This window comes from Lepisma saccharinum, chromosome 16 (assembly GCF_977018435.1).
Source record: "Lepisma saccharinum chromosome 16, izLepSacc3.1, whole genome shotgun sequence".
Lineage (NCBI taxonomy): Eukaryota > Metazoa > Arthropoda > Insecta > Zygentoma > Lepismatidae > Lepisma > Lepisma saccharinum.
The window spans coordinates 4195698-4218813 of NC_139244.1; the positions used below are offsets into that span (position 1 = coordinate 4195698).

General features: G+C 38.1%; 1 protein-coding gene across 2 annotated transcripts in view; it reads right to left on the reverse strand.

Annotated features, from left to right (window-relative positions):
* Rab3-GAP (Rab3 GTPase activating protein) overlaps positions 1-23116 on the reverse strand; it is a 113225-nt gene that overhangs the window by 32385 nt on the left and 57724 nt on the right. For both annotated transcript variants that reach the window (XM_083137601.1, XM_083137600.1), the window contains 3 exons: positions 22802-22959; positions 4093-4381; positions 2496-2693 (listed from right to left, as the gene is read on the reverse strand). In XM_083137601.1, coding sequence (XP_082993727.1) covers positions 2496-2693; positions 4093-4381; positions 22802-22959 — 645 coding nt within the window. The remainder of the gene's footprint in view (positions 1-2495; positions 2694-4092; positions 4382-22801; positions 22960-23116) is intronic.

Genomic DNA, 23116 nt, shown 5'->3' on the forward strand with positions numbered 1-23116 from the left:
AAGTTTCATCATTACAGTGGAACCTCGATTTATTTTACATTTTCCCCGCATTATACATTCAATCTTGATGGTCGCAACATTGCAAAATGTTATAAAAAGTTTCATCGATTTTACATTTTTCTGCATTTGAAGTTTTTTTTTTTTTTTTTTACAGCTTTGTACCGTGAAAAACATAAATTTGAGGTTCTGCTGTACATATATTTTTTTAAATCAAATGAATGAATTACTACAATGTTTGCAATGTGAAGTTTTCAGTTTGAATTTCCTACAGAGAATTATTATTACTTTCCTAGCACTGCATCTGATAACAATTTTACATAAATTTCTTGCAATTTTTTGTACCATCATTTACAAAATCATGTATATATGATGCTGTAACACACTGTATGTTGTCATGTTTAAGTTACAATAAAATAGGGATGGGCCGATATGAAATATCGATAAAGTACTGATATATAATTTACCGATACCGATAACCGATATTCTACTGATCTGATATAAAATTAGAAATGGTCCTTGAAGAACCTGGAAGGTTCATTGACCTTCTTAATAAATGTGTGTTTCAAGGTGACTGCAGTGAAAAATAAATTGCATATTTAGAAAGTAGGGCATGGAGATTATCCATAAAAATTACAACAAAATGGCAGAATTTTGCAATAAATTATCAGATATTTATTAATATATCATATAATAATCCGTTGCGCAACAGCCCATGAAGGGCCTAGGCATACCTACCGACTGCCGATCTCCCTCCCACGCTTTCCTTCGTCACCTCTAAGCGTGGAGATCTTCAACCAGTATTGGAATAGTTGGGGTGTCAGCCCGACGTATCCCCAGCCGTTATAGTAGGTTTCCGGGACCGGATTACGCTTACTCATTCGAAGCTCCCCAATTTCCTTACGATGGTGGGTTGCCACCGGCCCTATACGTAGGCCGAATAAATTCCGACCAGAGCCGGATTCGAACCTACGCCGTCCCGCAGCGAACGATCTCAAGACGAGTGAACGCCTTAACCCGCTCGACTACGGAGGAGGACTTATTAATATATCAGATCAGTAAAATAATCAGTAACTTTACCGATAAACCCATACACCGATATGCCTATACCGATAGAGTACCGATTAATCGGTCCCATCCCTACAATAAAATATATTAGGGAAGGGACAGATTAATTGGTAATGTGCAATAGAAGCACATTGTTGTTGTGTTTTTTGGTGAAATTACCAGTAATTTTGCAGATTCAATATATATTAGGGATGGGACCCATTAATCGGTACTCTATCGGTATTGGTCGATATAGGCATATTGGTGTATTGGTAAAATTACCGATTATTTTACCAATTAGATATATCAATAAATATCTGATAATTTAGTGCAAAATTCTGCCATTTTGTTGTAATTTTTATGGATAATCTCCATGCCCTACTTTCTGAAAAAGTAAATGTCTAAATATGCAACTTCTTTTGCATTGTAATCAGTTCGAAACACATATTTATTACAGAGATCAATGAAAATTTCACGGTCTTCAAGGACCATTTCTAATTTTATATTGGATCGGTAGAATATCGGTTATCGATATCGGTAAATTTTATATCGGTACTGTATCGGTATCGGCCAAAATTTCATATTGGTCCATCGCTAATATATATCTATAAATATCTTATAACTTACTGCAATATTTTGCCATTCTGTTATAATTTTTATGGGTATAAACATATGATCCTCATGCTCTACTGTCATAAAAAAGTAAATTTATTTGAGTTTTTGTTTACAGTCCACTTTATGCAAAGGTAGGCTAACTGCGACCGGACTTGCAGTTCAAAGTGGGATCTGAACCACTGTGTGAAAAGCAAAATAAAGTATGCAAATGTGTTTAGGAAGGTTAAAGAGGTAAGTTCTCAGAGGTTAGGGACAGTGAGTTTCACGTTAATATGTGAAGTTGTGCATGAATCTGAGGGAAAAAAACAGCCAAATACACTCGAAGTTCAAAAACTACGAGAACTTAAGTCTTTAACCTTCCTAAACACATTTACACACTTTACTTTGCTATTCTAAACTATTTTGGAATTGCTGTTAAAACGAAAAGTTCAGATCTCTAGGTTTGGGAAATTGAGAAGAGATTTTTCATCATCTGTTGTATTTCCATTCAGCCTTAGGTGATATGCAACCCAATTAACTCATGTCGTTTGGGTTGCCTTTCCGCTAGGGGCACAGTAGAGTGTATTTTTAGATGTAATGTTAAGTCTGTACTGTTATATGGGTCTAAAAAAAAAAGAGCAAAATCTAAAATAAATTATCTGCATTGATTGATTGTGTTTATATCGCATTTCATGAGGGATGAAATTGATGAGGGATTGCTTAGAAAGAATATGCACATCCAGACTGGGACCCCTGGCAGCTGGCCATCAGGAATGTAGTACTGATAGCAAAAAAACTACACAAATATAAATTTTCCGTCTGGTTCAAAGTACAGATTATACTCTCCAGCTTCTTACACAGAATTTTGGAAGAACTATCATCCAGTGAAATGGCTTCTGATCCTGTCTCCATATCCTGAGGGACTTGGTCGTCGTCCATGCTGACGTCCTCTGTCTTCACTTCCACCTGGAACTCCACATCGCTTCTGTCCACCAACAGCGAAGGATTCAGTCCCGTGGTGCTCAGCCAGCGCACAACCAACTCCGACACTGAACCTGCAGTGAAATATATTCCCGTTAAAAATCTCCCCTATTCTTGAACACTGCTCCCCTATCTGGACCATGGTTTCAAAAACTAATCTTTCCAGAATCGATTCTGTTCTGAATTTTTCCCTCACTATTGCTCACCATAGAATATCTCCCCCGAGACACCTCCATACAACAGATATTATGTCCATTATGGTCTCACTTCTATAGGCTCCCTAACTTACAAATTGATTGATTTGAGTTGGTGTTTTAAGTTCACTTTATGCACAGTAAGGCTGATTGGGATTGGACCTACAGTTTAAAGTGGGATCTGAACCACTATGAGCCTCCAACGGGTATCGAACCCAGGACCCTTTAATTACAAGGTGACGACGCTACCACAGCGACATCGGGGAGACTCTCGCTTACAAATAACCTGCCTCCAAATGTTCACATATTCTTGCCAGAATAGTTTCCAACAGTTGTCAACAATGTATGTGTAACTTAATTTTTTCCCTGTGCCAACTTGTTTGTTTTGTTGTTGTTATTTTCCTGCTGCTATAGTTTCAGTATAAAATGGTCATTCAGTTCTGCGACTGAAACTTTAGTAAATAAATTAACATTAGAAAATGCTCATTGAATGAATGGTTCACACAACAGCCTTTATACAGGGTGATTCTGAACAATACTGACAAACTTGAGAAGGTTATTCCTGACAGGACAAAGAATAAAAAAAGGTCCATGTGAACATACGAGGTCTGACAATTAAGTTCGCAAACTCGCCACCGTTTAGCACTGAAGGAAGCACTATACAAGGAGCTCTGTAAGATTTTGTAACCTTAGTATATGAGTGTCTAACAGCAGTGTTCACGTTGATCCGTGGCGAATTTGTGCTCGTGTGACCGAAACTTTTCTCCAACAACTCATGGGTCGTGCATCACGAAAATGCAGCTGTGCACATGGCACTGTCTGTACGCGAGTTTTTGGCCAGGAAACAAACTTTGGTAGATTACCTGCCATACTCACCTGATCTTGCACCCAATGACTTCTTTCTTTACCCGAAGATCAAACAAGTTTTGAAATGAAGACATTTTGATGACCCTGAGGACATTAAGGCTAATGCGACGGCAGCCCTGTAGGCTATTCCAGAAACAAGAGTTACAAAATTGCTTCGAAGCATGGAGTAGGCACCGGCATCAGTGTATAGCTTCCCAAGGGAAGTACTTTGAAGTTTGAGAACTTAATTGTCAGACCTTGTATGTTTGGAAATGCATGAAGCTGGGAGTCCCTTGGAAGAGTTGCCTAATATGTGCCCTGGTGTCATAGCATACTACGCTAAGCAGATGGACTAATAGAGACTACACTGAGAAAGACACCAAACAAGAGACTGTTAAATTCAAATACACGCAGTGATCATGTAATTCCTCACCTTTCCCCTTCTCCAGCACCAGCGAGAGCGACACAGATGGCCGCTCATAAGGAAGCTGCATAATCTCCAGTTTCTCCACCTTGAGCTTCTGCTTCAGGACCTTGTCCAGGAGGGCAATATCCTCCAGTTGCTTGATGAGAAGGTTCCACTGGATGGTGTCCATGGAGAGGTTCTCCCAGTCGCTGCAGTTGCTCTTCGTCTCCTCATCGGATATATGGCCACTCAGCATGCCCTCATCCTGTGTTGAGACGGTGTCCCCGTCTTCCATACTCACATCTCGTGCTCGGACCTGAAAATTATGATGTTACGAATAAAGCACGCACAGATGCACGAGGAGGACAATAGGAGCAATCGCCCCTCCCAACTACCAGGTTTTCGTATATATTATTTATGCCTAATATTTTTGAAGACTCAACTGTTCTGTCTTTGTCTTTTATCACCAAGTTCAAGAAGCTCAAGAATTCATGATGGATGCGGTAAACACTGTTTATATTTACTCACGTGAAATTTTGTATTTCCACGTTGTGCAATTTAACGGATGTTTCAGAATAATTTCGAAGACACTCTGTCTTCCTCTCCAGACGCCATGCCCTTAGTGAATAAGGCAGAGTGTCTTCGAAATTAATCGGAAACATCCATTAAATTGTGCAACGCGAAAATGCAAAATTGCACATGAGTAAAAGCTCAAGAAGATTTTCTAAGTCGACTTTACGCTTGTGATAGGCTGATGAGAATTGTATCTACAGTAATTTGGAACCGAACCACTGTGCAATATACCTCAAAAAGGGAATCGAACTCAATTCTTGAGATTGATTGATTGAATTTGACATTTTGGGTGCATAAGTGCTTAGGCCATTTTGCACCCTTCACATTATACAGCACCTTACCATAACTAAAATATACTTAATATAACGTAACTGTAATGTCAAGGGACTAAAATATTCTTAATTCGGTTAAAAGCTGAGGCTGTTAAGGGGCACTCAGCACACATAAGAACAAAACACAGGACAATACACACACAGCCCTGCGAGGATTATACTGGTTACAGAAGCAGATGCAGAACCTCTCCAGTCTGCAAAATACAGTCCATATGGAAGTTTCACCCCTTACACCCCAGACCCATTGAGAGAATAGGTTTTCGTTTTCTTTGTTTATTCACTTCGCTCATCTTATCGTTCAGTTTACCGTGGCAATGGGAGGAACTATGATAATGACTAGGTCTCGGAAATTGAAGACGTATAAATTGCCAAAAAAAGATCTAAAAATATAAAAAAAGGGCCTAAAAAATGGAATAAAGGATGTATAAATGTGATCCAAATTAATTAATAAATTCTGTTTTAATTACATATTTAATGAATAAAAAAAGTACAAAATTCTGGTGGTATGGAACACACAGTGCGAAAAAACTATATGAATGAAATGTACCTTCTTTCAGTACAAAAATGTTTTTCTCTCGTTTCAGGGATGGTTCAAATATATTTATTTATTTTTATTTCTTGACTACAGAAAGTATGTTTAAGAGGTGATGAACTGAAGATGATTCGAATTGAGAATGGGCAGTAAAAATGTAGTCGAAAGAAGGTGAAGTTGCAAAAAAAGCCGTTAATACCTAAAAAAGGGTAAAAAAGGATGAATAAGCCAAAAAACGCCAAAAAAGGACAAATAAAACCCACCTTTTTCTGGCGTACAATGACCCAAAATGAACATATATTATGTTGGGCCTCGTCTTCGGACACTAGGGAAAAAAAGGATTTTTCCTCAACTTCCGAGCCCTAATAATGACATACGATAACAATAATATATTCCAGCCCTGGATGCCTGCAAACCAATACAGTAATCTCTAGAATCTCTGGAAATCAGTTTGATACCTGCTTATAGTACTTTTGTTTCTATTTAGGGATGAATCAATATGAAATGTTAATAGATAATGATAAAGTATAAACATAAGATTCACCAATACCAATGACTAAAGGCCTTAAGATTTATGACACAAACTGCTGAAATACTAGAATGCTAGAAAAAGGTTTGAAGTGGATGAAATATTATCTAAACACAATAAGCGTAGTTAAGTTGAGAAATATCAAGGATTTGGTATTTTACATGGTTGTGTTATGACAATATCTGTCATAACTGTGACAATTGTAAAGTAAATTAGGCAGATTGTGCCGAAATTGCCGATAGATGGCATTTGAGTGTTAAATTTAACTTGAACTGAAGATTAATACAAAGAGTTGTCAATAGATGGCATCAATGTACTCTAATTCAAAATTAACACGAATGTTTGTATAAGCGATAAAAATATAAGATTGGATTGTGTATACAACAAAAAATAATATTTTCAAAATTAGATTAGCCTATATACATTTACAAAGTTATCGCAATTAGTAACTTGCGTTTTGGCATTGCAACAAAGGAAACTTTCGTCAACGCCGGAAGACGGCGCAATAAAAGTGAACTGGTCTGAGGAACGGGTCATCGAACCCGTTCCTGGTGCATAAGCGGTGGGATGGAGATAGGAGGAATCGACTCGAGGGAACAGTTCGTAAACTCGGTCCGGGAGAAAGAAGAAGCTTTGGTGAATGTAAAAGAAATTGTGATAAGTTTCAATGGAAATCTAACCTAATTGGAGCTGATAGGTGAATCCATTTGCCTTAAATTGTTTGTGAAGGACTGTTCTTCAAAAACTCCGTTGAGCAGTTACTGTCCATGGTGTCTATGAATGGATATTTGAAGTTAAAGGTCATGGAAATTTCCCCCGATGTCAGCTGTCCTGTAAGTAATAATCTGCCGTCTTTTCTTGCATCGCAGTTATGTGAACCGGAAGGATCGTAAACTACACAATAGTTCTTTCGCACATAAATTAATGCTAGCATCCGAGTGTCAAAATTATGGCCATAATTCGTGTGTTATCGTGGTGTTTAGTTTCGGCGGGTAAATTGGCGTCCTAGGCAGCCATGTTGAACAAAAGGTAATAATAACCGTTTTAGGATTTATTATCAGTCGTAAAGATTGTTATTGGTCTCGGACGTTTGTCTTTACGGAAAAACTTTTGATGTATGATTCAGTTTTGATATCTTTTTGAGAATACAATGCCAGTACATGAAACCTTTGTAATATTCTGGTAGGAAGTGTAGTATTGTGTACTTGGCACATGGTAAATGAGAAGAATGCGTATTGTCAAATACAAGTTTGTTTACGTTCTTGTGAAAATAAATAGTTATCGTCGAACCAATATTTCTGACTCCGAATCAAAGATTTGTATCCATGCATGCTTTAGTGTAATTTAATTAATATCATGTTAATCATAATATTTCTTTCAGGATGGGAAGGTTTATCAAGCTCTGGTCTCCCAAGGCAATAAGCCGAACTTCCATTTCAGTAAAAGTTTTTGTTTTATGATCGAGTCTGCAGTTCTGGGTTGGGGTGTACTGAAAACTAGCATATTCTCCCCCCCCCCCCCCCCCCGGTTAAGTGAAACAGTTGAACGTAGTTGAGTTTACGAATTTAATTTATCAGCATAGATTAGATGTTTTGTTTTTCCTTCTAAAAGTCTGCGGGAATATAAATTAAAGGTAAGGGCTAGGGGTGAGCTAAATTCATTAGCCGGACTGATCTTTTTTGCCGGTTGGTCAACCTTTGTTTTATCTTTGGACGTTGATTTTTTTTTGTAACTTGGAAATATAAAGGTATAATCTCACGAGAGCAATCACAATGCTGCGTCACCGTGCGTTGCTGGACGGGATGGTCTCTCCAATACCTAGTCTCGTCATAGAAAGATTATGAGACTTAGGCATTGTTGAATTGGTCGTGCAGATTGTCTTAAAAAAAAAAAAATACTTTGGTGGATTTTTTTTTAAAGTAGATTGAGTAAATCTTTCATAATGGGTACAGAACATGAGCCAGTGACGCTCGATACCTTGTTTGCGTTCATCAAGGAGAGTAATGAAGCTCTCAAAGTTGAACTCAGGGAGAGAAATCAAGCTCTCAAGAGAGAAATTAGTGATAATCTCACCAGTTCCAAAAGGGAACTCAGAGGAGAACTTAACGAAATATTCACCAGTTCCACCAGTGAACTGAAAAGGGACTTTGGTGACAGCTTTAAAGGTGTTAATCAGAAATTAAGTGAATTGTGTGAGGATTGGGATGTGATCAGGGAAGATTACAATAATGACTTTCAGGAAGTAGTACAGAGTCAAAAAGAATTTATAGAAGAACTTAAGGCGGGTCTACTTGAATTTCAAGGGGGATCTCATACAAGTTCTTATCCGTTAAAGCAGGGGAAAACGGAAATTTCAGTTTGTCTCTCACCTTCTGAAAATGAGTCTCACGTAGGCAGGGAGGGGGAGAAAAAGACAATTGAAAATGTACATGATGACAAAGTCATAAAAATACAGGGTGACCATAAAGTTGATGTGTCACTGGATACAGAATGTGTCAAAAACATGCAGGTTTTTGGTGGGAATTCAGGCGCTTGTGGGGGTGCTCAGATCTTTGTATGTTTTGATTCCACTCTCAAAAATGAAACTCTCACGTATGAATTAGGACCGTCTGACAGAATGGAACATTCTGTTGTAAACTGTGCAAACGCACATCTCTCTTCTAGTTATATGTTTGTCCCTTGTAAAGCTAAGATAGAGAATGATCATGTAATTGTGGATTCATTGGGAAGAGCTGTTGGTGTGGAAACTCGTCACGTTAACGGGTACATTAAAAGTAATGTGTCCACTCAAGAACAAAGTTGCATAACTAATCATAGCATAATAGTCTTAGTTGGGGGTCTTTCCTCATGGGATGATCGAAAGCATTCACCAAGGTTGTCTTTGGACATATCATGTCATGCTGGCAAGTTAAATGTTCCAGAGGGATCAGGCTATGGGCATGCACAAAAGTATTTCGGAACTGACTTTATTTGTCAACCACAGTGCGGTGTTGACAGATGGCACAAACATATGAACAAAGGGGTATTTCTCAGAAACCTTTCGAAAATGAAATTTAGGTATAGAATCAGAAATGGCGCCAGGTTCAAATTGAAACGAACTAGCAAACCTAGCTTGAATAATCGCTCGGGTGTAAAGAGAACGTTAATGACTCATCCTAAGCATGTGCGTAAAAGAAAATTCAGACAACGGGGTTCGAAACTCAAGAAGAGGGAATTTAGTCTGGAAGCATTTCATGCTATATCCTCTTTTTCGTGTACGTTGATAGTTAAAACAAGCTTGATCATGCATCGTACTCATGTACGCCGAAAATGTCATGAGGATGACGTGAGGTTAATTTTAACTTCATCTTTGTAATGTCGCTGACTTACCTTATGATTATCTGTTAGTTAACTTTCGGTGAAACTTCTCGGAGGTGCAGGGAGTAAATATCTAATCGAACAGGTCTTGTGAAAATTTATTGGGAATGTGACATACTTTCATGATGAGTAACGCTGTCATCCACTTTCAGTTTTGGTTATGGCAATTGAGTTCAGTCTTCTAGTACGTTGAACTATGTGTGAGCTAAAATTCTTATGCAGTTGCATAAATTTAAATAAATACGAGTAAATAAATATATAAGAAAAGAGATAGGTATATTTGAAGTCATTAATGTTATTTGTATGTAAAACTGGGACATACAGATTGCATAGTAGGTTTTGCGTGCATGTATTGTCTCTTGCAAATCGTGATGTAATATCATTTAAGGCCATAGGGTAACAATGTGGCTTATTTTTGGACGGTATCGATGGTACAAAGTCAGTAGTTTTATTGCTAGACATGTTGATCCATTAATTTAGTTTCCGGCTCCGATGCTGAAATTTGAGAAACGTATATGCGAACCTTATATTAAAAGTATTTACATATAATATTAATAAATAAATTTTAAAGAGAAATCTTTGTTTAAAGAAAGAATTATGCTTTTGTTTTGTTCTGCGGGAACATAAAGTCCAGTATTGTGACCTAAGGACAGGTTCACATGCTCTTCCTTTAGGGTGGTAGTTTCGATACATGATAGTAACATGGTGACTCGAGAATGTGTCAAAGGGGGATAGCAAGCAAACCGAGGACAGGTTTCATCCCGACACAGAAAAGTCTCGGACTAACTAACCTTAAAGAGGTTTAATAGGAATAATTGAAAATTATATTCTTTATCTCAGATTGTATGGTGATGGTAGGGGGAGTAGTTCTTACACTCACACCCGATGGTAACCTGCATTCTAGGTGAAATAGTGAAATTTTTATAAAGGGGTTTCGCATATTGTTAATTTGTTTCTGTTTCGTTGTCAGCAGCCTGGTAATCCTGATGGAACATGTTAATAGCGATTAAAGTGCGATAATTTGGGCACGCGTGCTAAAAGAAACATCTGTCAGCAGATAACTTTTAATGACGGTATTTCCATCTAACTTCGAAAGATTTTTCTAAAATAATCGAATTTGATTCGACATGCATAAGGAAACATTATTGTGAAATGCATAGAGACTTTACATTCATGACACCTTTGTGGTAGAGGTATTTCACGAAGAGCTTAATCGATTAAAGAACATAAATTTAAAGACAGCTAATAGATGTAGTGTCAAACAGGGAGACTTGGTTTTTGTAAGAAGTCATGCTCCTGGAAATTTGGGCGACAAAATCATTAAAAAATATTGTAATTGATACTATGGACCTTATCTCTGTGTAGAGAACTTTAAGGATTCCACGTTGAAATTAGTAGACTGTATCACGGGGGATTTATTAGAAAATCAATCCATCGAAAATGTGAAACTATGGTTGTGCTCTCAGGAGAAAATGAAGCAATGGTTGACAGAGGTAAAGGGGGTCAATGTGCTTTACTCAGGTGTGATTGATGAAAGGTTGCAGGAACTTGACTCACACGTTCGATTTGTGAGTGAGCCTGCTTATACAACTCAAGAGTGAGGTGTACTGTTCAGAAATGACGCATATAGGTCAAGTAGATGATCACCTGCGGCGGGCTAATATGGCCAAGTAGGAGGGATTCAGCGGCGGACCGGAGTATGCTAGTTGGGAACTACAATTACTAACAATAGTAAGAGTTGTGAAGATAGGAGAGTTAGACAAATTGCAGAGTAAGCTATTCATTTGCAGGTTTGGGCATGTGTCATTGAAAAAAAAAAATTAAGGGATTACTTAGAATGTTGATGCCCAGTTTTGTCCGGATTCGAAATATCAGGTGATAATTGCCTTGTTAGTCCAAGTGGAATCTTGCCTGCGGCGGGCTGTGGAGCCAAGTGAGCAAGGTTTTGCGGCGGGACAGCACGCGACTGATGGGTCATAGACTCACTCAATACCTGATGAAATTTGTAATCATGTGGTGACCAGGGCAACATGAGTATTCCCATCCTGTGAAATTCATACAGTGTTCTTGTTGTAAATAGTATGATGTTGTAAATGGTGTTGTTGATTTTTTGTGATTATGAGAGTAAATGTTCTATGTTCAGTTGAATATTAATCTATTGTAAGAATTGTTTAGATGGGTTCGGCCTTTAGTTGGGCGCCAACTATGACAATATCTGTCATAACTGTGACAATTGTAAAGTAAATTAGGCAGATTGTGCCGAAATTGCCGATAGATGGCATTTGAGTGTTAAATTTAACTTGAACTGAAGATTAATACAAAGAGTTGTCAATAGATGGCATCAATGTACTCTAATTCAAAATTAACACAAATGTTTGTATAAGCGATAAAAATATAAGATTGGATTGTGTATACAACAAAAAATAATATTTTCAAAATTAGATTAGCCTATATACATTTACAAAGTTATCGCAATTAGTAACTTGCGTTTTGGCATTGCAACAAAGGAAACTTTCGTCAACGCCGGAAGACGGCGCAATAAAAGTGAACTGGTCTGAGGAACGGGTCATCGAACCCGTTCCTGGTGCATAAGCGGTGGGATGGAGATAGGAGGAATCGACTCGAGGGAACAGTTCGTAAACTCGGTCCGGGAGAAAGAAGAAGCTTTGGTGAATGTAAAAGAAATTGTGATAAGTTTCAATGGAAATCTAACCTAATTGGAGCTGATAGGTGAATCCATTTGCCTTAAATTGTTTGTGAAGGACTGTTCTTCAAAAACTCCGTTGAGCAGTTACTGTCCATGGTGTCTATGAATGGATATTTGAAGTTAAAGGTCATGGAAATTTCCCCCGATGTCAGCTGTCCTGTAAGTAATAATCTGCCGTCTTTTCTTGCATCGCAGTTATGTGAACCGGAAGGATCGTAAACTACACAATAGTTCTTTCGCACATAAATTAATGCTAGCATCCGAGTGTCAAAATTATGGCCATAATTCGTGTGTTATCGTGGTGTTTAGTTTCGGCGGGTAAATTGGCGTCCTAGGCAGCCATGTTGAACAAAAGGTAATAATAACCGTTTTAGGATTTATTATCAGTCGTAAAGATTGTTATTGGTCTCGGACGTTTGTCTTTACGGAAAAACTTTTGATGTATGATTCAGTTTTGATATCTTTTTGAGAATACAATGCCAGTACATGAAACCTTTGTAATATTCTGGTAGGAAGTGTAGTATTGTGTACTTGGCACATGGTAAATGAGAAGAATGCGTATTGTCAAATACAAGTTTGTTTACGTTCTTGTGAAAATAAATAGTTATCGTCGAACCAATATTTCTGACTCCGAATCAAAGATTTGTATCCATGCATGCTTTAGTGTAATTTAATTAATATCATGTTAATCATAATATTTCTTTCAGGATGGGAAGGTTTATCAAGCTCTGGTCTCCCAAGGCAATAAGCCGAACTTCCATTTCAGTAAAAGTTTTTGTTTTATGATCGAGTCTGCAGTTCTGGGTTGGGGTGTACTGAAAACTAGCATATTCTCCCCCCCCCCCCCCCCCGGTTAAGTGAAACAGTTGAACGTAGTTGAGTTTACGAATTTAATTTATCAGCATAGATTAGATGTTTTGTTTTTCCTTCTAAAAGTCTGCGGGAATATAAATTAAAGGTAAGGGCTAGGGGTGAGCTAAATTCATTAGCCGGACTGATCTTTTTTGCCGGTTGGTCAACCTTTGTTTTATCTTTGGACGTTGATTTTTTTTTGTAACTTGGAAATATAAAGGTATAATCTCACGAGAGCAATCACAATGCTGCGTCACCGTGCGTTGCTGGACGGGATGGTCTCTCCAATACCTAGTCTCGTCATAGAAAGATTATGAGACTTAGGCATTGTTGAATTGGTCGTGCAGATTGTCTTAAAAAAAAAAAAATACTTTGGTGGATTTTTTTTTAAAGTAGATTGAGTAAATCTTTCATAATGGGTACAGAACATGAGCCAGTGACGCTCGATACCTTGTTTGCGTTCATCAAGGAGAGTAATGAAGCTCTCAAAGTTGAACTCAGGGAGAGAAATCAAGCTCTCAAGAGAGAAATTAGTGATAATCTCACCAGTTCCAAAAGGGAACTCAGAGGAGAACTTAACGAAATATTCACCAGTTCCACCAGTGAACTGAAAAGGGACTTTGGTGACAGCTTTAAAGGTGTTAATCAGAAATTAAGTGAATTGTGTGAGGATTGGGATGTGATCAGGGAAGATTACAATAATGACTTTCAGGAAGTAGTACAGAGTCAAAAAGAATTTATAGAAGAACTTAAGGCGGGTCTACTTGAATTTCAAGGGGGATCTCATACAAGTTCTTATCCGTTAAAGCAGGGGAAAACGGAAATTTCAGTTTGTCTCTCACCTTCTGAAAATGAGTCTCACGTAGGCAGGGAGGGGGAGAAAAAGACAATTGAAAATGTACATGATGACAAAGTCATAAAAATACAGGGTGACCATAAAGTTGATGTGTCACTGGATACAGAATGTGTCAAAAACATGCAGGTTTTTGGTGGGAATTCAGGCGCTTGTGGGGGTGCTCAGATCTTTGTATGTTTTGATTCCACTCTCAAAAATGAAACTCTCACGTATGAATTAGGACCGTCTGACAGAATGGAACATTCTGTTGTAAACTGTGCAAACGCACATCTCTCTTCTAGTTATATGTTTGTCCCTTGTAAAGCTAAGATAGAGAATGATCATGTAATTGTGGATTCATTGGGAAGAGCTGTTGGTGTGGAAACTCGTCACGTTAACGGGTACATTAAAAGTAATGTGTCCACTCAAGAACAAAGTTGCATAACTAATCATAGCATAATAGTCTTAGTTGGGGGTCTTTCCTCATGGGATGATCGAAAGCATTCACCAAGGTTGTCTTTGGACATATCATGTCATGCTGGCAAGTTAAATGTTCCAGAGGGATCAGGCTATGGGCATGCACAAAAGTATTTCGGAACTGACTTTATTTGTCAACCACAGTGCGGTGTTGACAGATGGCACAAACATATGAACAAAGGGGTATTTCTCAGAAACCTTTCGAAAATGAAATTTAGGTATAGAATCAGAAATGGCGCCAGGTTCAAATTGAAACGAACTAGCAAACCTAGCTTGAATAATCGCTCGGGTGTAAAGAGAACGTTAATGACTCATCCTAAGCATGTGCGTAAAAGAAAATTCAGACAACGGGGTTCGAAACTCAAGAAGAGGGAATTTAGTCTGGAAGCATTTCATGCTATATCCTCTTTTTCGTGTACGTTGATAGTTAAAACAAGCTTGATCATGCATCGTACTCATGTACGCCGAAAATGTCATGAGGATGACGTGAGGTTAATTTTAACTTCATCTTTGTAATGTCGCTGACTTACCTTATGATTATCTGTTAGTTAACTTTCGGTGAAACTTCTCGGAGGTGCAGGGAGTAAATATCTAATCGAACAGGTCTTGTGAAAATTTATTGGGAATGTGACATACTTTCATGATGAGTAACGCTGTCATCCACTTTCAGTTTTGGTTATGGCAATTGAGTTCAGTCTTCTAGTACGTTGAACTATGTGTGAGCTAAAATTCTTATGCAGTTGCATAAATTTAAATAAATACGAGTAAATAAATATATAAGAAAAGAGATAGGTATATTTGAAGTCATTAATGTTATTTGTATGTAAAACTGGGACATACAGATTGCATAGTAGGTTTTGCGTGCATGTATTGTCTCTTGCAAATCGTGATGTAATATCATTTAAGGCCATAGGGTAACAATGTGGCTTATTTTTGGACGGTATCGATGGTACAAAGTCAGTAGTTTTATTGCTAGACATGTTGATCCATTAATTTAGTTTCCGGCTCCGATGCTGAAATTTGAGAAACGTATATGCGAACCTTATATTAAAAGTATTTACATATAATATTAATAAATAAATTTTAAAGAGAAATCTTTGTTTAAAGAAAGAATTATGCTTTTGTTTTGTTCTGCGGGAACATAAAGTCCAGTATTGTGACCTAAGGACAGGTTCACATGCTCTTCCTTTAGGGTGGTAGTTTCGATACATGATAGTAACATGGTGACTCGAGAATGTGTCAAAGGGGGATAGCAAGCAAACCGAGGACAGGTTTCATCCCGACACAGAAAAGTCTCGGACTAACTAACCTTAAAGAGGTTTAATAGGAATAATTGAAAATTATATTCTTTATCTCAGATTGTATGGTGATGGTAGGGGGAGTAGTTCTTACACTCACACCCGATGGTAACCTGCATTCTAGGTGAAATAGTGAAATTTTTATAAAGGGGTTTCGCATATTGTTAATTTGTTTCTGTTTCGTTGTCAGCAGCCTGGTAATCCTGATGGAACATGTTAATAGCGATTAAAGTGCGATAATTTGGGCACGCGTGCTAAAAGAAACATCTGTCAGCAGATAACTTTTAATGACGGTATTTCCATCTAACTTCGAAAGATTTTTCTAAAATAATCGAATTTGATTCGACATGCATAAGGAAACATTATTGTGAAATGCATAGAGACTTTACATTCATGACACCTTTGTGGTAGAGGTATTTCACGAAGAGCTTAATCGATTAAAGAACATAAATTTAAAGACAGCTAATAGATGTAGTGTCAAACAGGGAGACTTGGTTTTTGTAAGAAGTCATGCTCCTGGAAATTTGGGCGACAAAATCATTAAAAAATATTGTAATTGATACTATGGACCTTATCTCTGTGTAGAGAACTTTAAGGATTCCACGTTGAAATTAGTAGACTGTATCACGGGGGATTTATTAGAAAATCAATCCATCGAAAATGTGAAACTATGGTTGTGCTCTCAGGAGAAAATGAAGCAATGGTTGACAGAGGTAAAGGGGGTCAATGTGCTTTACTCAGGTGTGATTGATGAAAGGTTGCAGGAACTTGACTCACACGTTCGATTTGTGAGTGAGCCTGCTTATACAACTCAAGAGTGAGGTGTACTGTTCAGAAATGACGCATATAGGTCAAGTAGATGATCACCTGCGGCGGGCTAATATGGCCAAGTAGGAGGGATTCAGCGGCGGACCGGAGTATGCTAGTTGGGAACTACAATTACTAACAATAGTAAGAGTTGTGAAGATAGGAGAGTTAGACAAATTGCAGAGTAAGCTATTCATTTGCAGGTTTGGGCATGTGTCATTGAAAAAAAAAAATTAAGGGATTACTTAGAATGTTGATGCCCAGTTTTGTCCGGATTCGAAATATCAGGTGATAATTGCCTTGTTAGTCCAAGTGGAATCTTGCCTGCGGCGGGCTGTGGAGCCAAGTGAGCAAGGTTTTGCGGCGGGACAGCACGCGACTGATGGGTCATAGACTCACTCAATACCTGATGAAATTTGTAATCATGTGGTGACCAGGGCAACATGAGTATTCCCATCCTGTGAAATTCATACAGTGTTCTTGTTGTAAATAGTATGATGTTGTAAATGGTGTTGTTGATTTTTTGTGATTATGAGAGTAAATGTTCTATGTTCAGTTGAATATTAATCTATTGTAAGAATTGTTTAGATGGGTTCGGCCTTTAGTTGGGCGCCAACTATGACAATATCTGTCATAACTGTGACAATTGTAAAGTAAATTAGGCAGATTGTGCCGAAATTGCCGATAGATGGCATTTGAGTGTTAAATTTAACTTGAACTGAAGATTAATACAAAGAGTTGTCAATAGATGGCATCAATGTACTCTAATTCAAAATTAACACGAATGTTTGTATAAGCGATAAAAATATAAGATTGGATTGTGTATACAACAAAAAATAATATTTTCAAAATTAGATTAGCCTATATACATTTACAAAGTTATCGCAATTAGTAACTTGCGTTTTGGCATTGCAACAAAGGAAACTTTCGTCAACGCCGGAAGACGGCGCAATAAAAGTGAACTGGTCTGAGGAACGGGTCATCGAACCCGTTCCTGGTGCATAAGCGGTGGGATGGAGATAGGAGGAATCGACTCGAGGGAACAGTTCGTAAACTCGGTCCGGGAGAAAGAAGAAGCTTTGGTGAATGTAAAAGAAATTGTGATAAGTTTCAATGGAAATCTAACCTAATTGGAGCTGATAGGTGAATCCATTTGCCTTAAATTGTTTGTGAAGGACTGTTCTTCAAAAACTCCGTTGAGCAGTTACTGTCCATGGTGTCTATGAATGGATATTTGAAGTTAAAGGTCATGGAAATTTCCCCCGATGTCAGCTGTCCTGTAAGTAATAATCTGCCGTCTTTTCTTGCATCGCAGTTATGTGAACCGGAAGGATCGTAAACTACACAATAGTTCTTTCGCACATAAATTAATGCTAGCATCCGAGTGTCAAAATTATGGCCATAATTCGTGTGTTATCGTGGTGTTTAGTTTCGGCGGGTAAATTGGCGTCCTAGGCAGCCATGTTGAACAAAAGGTAATAATAACCGTTTTAGGATTTATTATCAGTCGTAAAGATTGTTATTGGTCTCGGACGTTTGTCTTTACGGAAAAACTTTTGATGTATGATTCAGTTTTGATATCTTTTTGAGAATACAATGCCAGTACATGAAACCTTTGTAATATTCTGGTAGGAAGTGTAGTATTGTGTACTTGGCACATGGTAAATGAGAAGAATGCGTATTGTCAAATACAAGTTTGTTTACGTTCTTGTGAAAATAAATAGTTATCGTCGAACCAATATTTCTGACTCCGAATCAAAGATTTGTATCCATGCATGCTTTAGTGTAATTTAATTAATATCATGTTAATCATAATATTTCTTTCAGGATGGGAAGGTTTATCAAGCTCTGGTCTCCCAAGGCAATAAGCCGAACTTCCATTTCAGTAAAAGTTTTTGTTTTATGATCGAGTCTGCAGTTCTGGGTTGGGGTGTACTGAAAACTAGCATATTCTTCCCCCCCCCCCCCCCCCCGGTTAAGTGAAACAGTTGAACGTAGTTGAGTTTACGAATTTAATTTATCAGCATAGATTAGATGTTTTGTTTTTCCTTCTAAAAGTCTGCGGGAATATAAATTAAAGGTAAGGGCTAGGGGTGAGCTAAATTCATTAGCCGGACTGATCTTTTTTGCCGGTTGGTCAACCTTTGTTTTATCTTTGGACGTTGATTTTTTTTTGTAACTTGGAAATATAAAGGTATAATCTCACGAGAGCAATCACAATGCTGCGTCACCGTGCGTTGCTGGACGGGATGGTCTCTCCAATACCTAGTCTCGTCATAGTGTTTCTACACTTAGACCAGCTTTAGGTGAAAGCATTTCCTTTAACATTTTTGCTAGCATAAATGCTATGTAAATGCTATCAAAAATCTTATAGCACATAGTACTTTACACAAAAGCATAGAACATTTCGGTTAGCTCTTGCGATTACAATGTATAGTACATATAACACGAAAGACACGTCGAATCACACCATCTATGGAGAGTGCTCAGTGTTTACATTTGAAACAACTAAAATATTCTTCCATGCAAGTACAGTAAACGCTATAAAGTATGTATTTAAGCAGTGCCATTCTTTTGTACCGAAAACCATTTAATATGAAACTTTATTTCTCTCGGTTTAATAGTTATCATTTTTTTAAAAATGTGAAGTGATACATTGTTTATATTTCACGCGGCTGCCATTACAACTTGACTCGTGACCTAGAGGTTGCTTCTGATTGGCTATGCTACGAAAACTGCTAAGGAAATAGGACCGATCCCATCTGTGAGAAATGTCATGAAATATACCATGGCACCTGAAATGCCATAAAATTTTTCACATTACACGGTAGCATTTTGGTCATGGCGTAAATGTTACGAAAACTGCTACGGAAAATGGTTTCGTCTAAAGCGGGCCTTAAGCACAAGTTGTACTTGGCATAAAGATGCTGTGAAAATTTGAAATTTGCAGCTACATGAATATTACTTATTTTGATAATAATCTTGTTGTCGAGTTTTAGCCATATATTTGTAAATTGTCATTTCTTTACCATGTTATTTTTAAGTTTCTCTTTAATATATATTTTTAGTTGCAAGAAACGCCAGGTTTCTAAGTATTACTATTTACCTACGAATAACAGTTTTATCAAATTAGTGTTTAACATACACATGAAAAATCCATACTGATGACATGTGCAACAATCATATCTTGTAACAAGACAAACACCACAAATGTGCTAAATCTTACTTTGGGATAAAAATACAAGGTGAATCAAATATGAACAAGCCTTGTGCGGAAAAACAAAATTTATTGAAGGAAAGAGAGACATTGCCACATCCTATTTTTCTACATAGTCTCCGCCCTTAGTGATACATTTTTCCCAACATTGTGGTAGGTTCTTGATGCCGTTCTCGTAGAATGAAGGTGGGCGGGTAGCCAACCAGTTGCACACAAAGGTTTCCACCTGATCGTTGGTTGCAAATCGCTCGCCCCCAAGTGCTTCTTTGAGGGGTCCGAACAGGTGAAAATCACATGGTGAAAGGTCTGGGCTGTACGCTGGATGTTCTCAGTGCATTTCCACCAGTTTCTGCCGGGTAACACCTGCTGTATGGGGTCTGGCGTTGTCGTGGAGGACCAAGACCTGGCGGATGGGACAGCCTCGTCGTTTGCGTCGATACTGCACCTTAACTTGATCCAGGAGGTTGCAGTAGTAGGGTGCGTTGATGGTCCGACGTTCGTGTAAGAAATCCACCAGTAGGATCCCCCTCCAGTCCCAAAACACCGTGGCCAACACCTTCCCCGCAGACAACCGAACTTTGGCCTTCACGGGGTTTCCTTCGCCTTTCCTCCTCCACTCCATGCTGGCACGCTTGGATGCTGGGGTGTAATGATGCACCCATGTCTCGTCACAGGTAATGATGCGATGCAAAAACGCTTCCCCTTCCACGCCAAAATGAGTGTGAAGCTGGTGAGCAATGCGAACTCGGTCATCTTTTTGAGCAACATTCAGCAGCTTGGGAACCCACCGAGCTGTGATTTTGCGGAAGCCCAAGTGCTTTGTGATCATTGATTGGACACTTCCATAGCTCACACCAAGTTCTGCTGCAATTTGCTTCACAGTGACTCGGCGATCCTGTTCGAGAAGCTCACGAACACGAGCCATGTTGTCATTCGTTACACTGGTGCGAGGACGACGGGGGTGCACTTCATTTGCAACACGTTCACGGCCTTGCTGGAATTCCTTACACCACACCTTCACTCTTGCCCATGAGAGGGTACCATTCCCAAACTGGGCCTGCAGTCTCCGGTAAATTTCGGCCGGTTTGACGTTTTCCTGGGTGAGGAACTTGATGATTATGCGTTGCGCAACAGACACTGGAACAAACTGCTCACTCATCGTTGAGAGCTACTAAACGAAGCATGCGATACGCCGGCTGTTCTGGTTCCTGACTCACGACAGCCCCACCAACTGGCCACACATGCCCAATCACACCCTGCTACCCATTCCGACGCTTAGCCAATCAAGGCTCGTTCATATTTGATTCACCCTCGTATTTTGACATTCAAAGCTTTGTGGAAAAACAGGTTCCACATTTGGATAAATGCAGTCATTGGAAAATATGTACCCACGTATGGTTGTATATTAGCTCATATAAGTCAGCACAGGAATCTATCAACAAAGAGCAGTCAGAAACTGCACTTAAGCGAAAAAAATCAAATTTGCACATTTGCAGTTTTGGCACTGGTGCGATGATATACAGGGTGAGCCTAAAAGAAATAGACATAGTTTTTCTTGTATGTACGCATTGCTTGCATTGCAGAATTATTTTCCTGTAGTTTACGATTATTAACACTAACAGAATAAACCAAATCAAAAAACAAGTCGCAAGAAAACTAAAGGAAAAGAGAAATGCAGACAAAGAAAGGAAAAGAAATTTGTGTGCATTCCATTCCACAAGGGATTCTCACATAAAATTGCAAAAATTTTTAGAAGCTTTAATTTCAAAATTGTTTTTAAATCACCAAGAAGTTTGGAATGTACATTTAATGAATTCAAAATGAGAAACTCTCTACCAGATGTGGAAACCACAGGAATATATAATATAAGTTGTTCATGTTCAAAGGATTATGTAGGACAAACAGAAAGGAAAATGGCAATAAGATGGCACGAACACGATTTGGACATTATAAACCTAAACCCAAGAACAGGTTTGTCAGCTCACATCATCGAAGAGAAACATTTGATTAAAAAGAGAAGGATTTTAAAAAGATTAACGGGAAACACAGAGCTGAATGTCTGGGAAGCTTCGTTCATTGCAGAAGAACACTGGAATAAATTAAATAATGAAAATGGTAATGTAGATCCAGTATGGAGTTTTCTTTTTCACAAATGGAGTAAGCCACCATCTTTAAAATTTAATGTAACAGAAAACATCAAGAGACTTTGTGAAAACAATGATGACTTTCAATTACCTGATGATATTTGGGATTCATAATTTTAAATAAAAAATAATGTGATCAATTTTTTTTTATCTGAAATAAAAATAAAACAGATTGCTTCTTTTCACAGTTAAGTTGCTATATTACAACAATGAAACATTGACAATATCCATTATATAAGGGATTCTTTTTGTTTTAAAAATTGCTAACCATTGTTATAACTGTATCTTTAGTCAAAATGAAAATAAATGTCTGATGAAGGGAGCGTGTGTTCTCCTGAAACGTCACAACGAAAAACTGTTTTCTTATGCTTGTAATAACCGTAAACTACAGGAAAATAAGAAATAGACAGTTTCAAAGTTTTACAAGAGTTTTAATCATAGTTAGGAGAGTATGTCCTGAAGTTTACATGGCTAAGTTACGAATGTTCTATGTGTGACCCTTTTGTAACACGACAGATATCAATGCGATAGCAAAGTTCTCCTTTCCCATGACTTTTCCCCTTGCACAGACAACCAGTTTCCTCAAATTTCTTGCTCCAGTTGTAGATGACCTGCCTTGTGGGTGGTTCTTTACCATACCATGTTCTAAAATGACCCTGTACAACAGTAACAGAATTTGTTTTTCAAATTCAAGCACACAGAAAGCCTTTTCTACCTGGCTAGCGGCCATATTGCTCGACTGACGTCAAGGGTGCTCACGTGATTCAGACATCATGAAAACAAATGAAAAGTGGAGGTCGTAAACTTTAAGACTTTCTCTATAAAACAGTACTAAATGCTTCCTGAAAAAATAACAGTTTTCGATTTATAAAGCATTTAATCTGTCTATTTCTTTTAGGCTCACCCTGTATAATATTCCCTGACATTCTTAGTCATTGGTCAATTTCCCTGACTTTTCCAGATTTCCAAATAAAACCCTAAAGTAAATTTTTGTAACACTAACATGCTGACTACATAAAGGTGCGTTATTTTAGTAGTATGCACAAGAAAATCTGTCATCCAATCCTTAACATTACCTGCTCCTCCTTCGTCTTCTCCACAGACAAAGCCACAGCTCTGCAAACAACTGCTCCGGTGAGAGCCATGTACGGATTGGTGGATTCTGCCAAGGTACCCCTCACAATCCTCCACCACGAGGACAGCTCATTGTAATCTGGGCAGATCACATCGATATCTGCAAACACGAAACAAATCAAAGTATTTGCATGTTTTTTGTTTCACGTCATATCTTTATGCTAGTCCTAACAATAAAGAAGATTTATGGACATAAATTCACAAAGAAAAAGCTGTGCGAAGGGCAGGACTTAAATCCTTGACCACTCAACAAACTT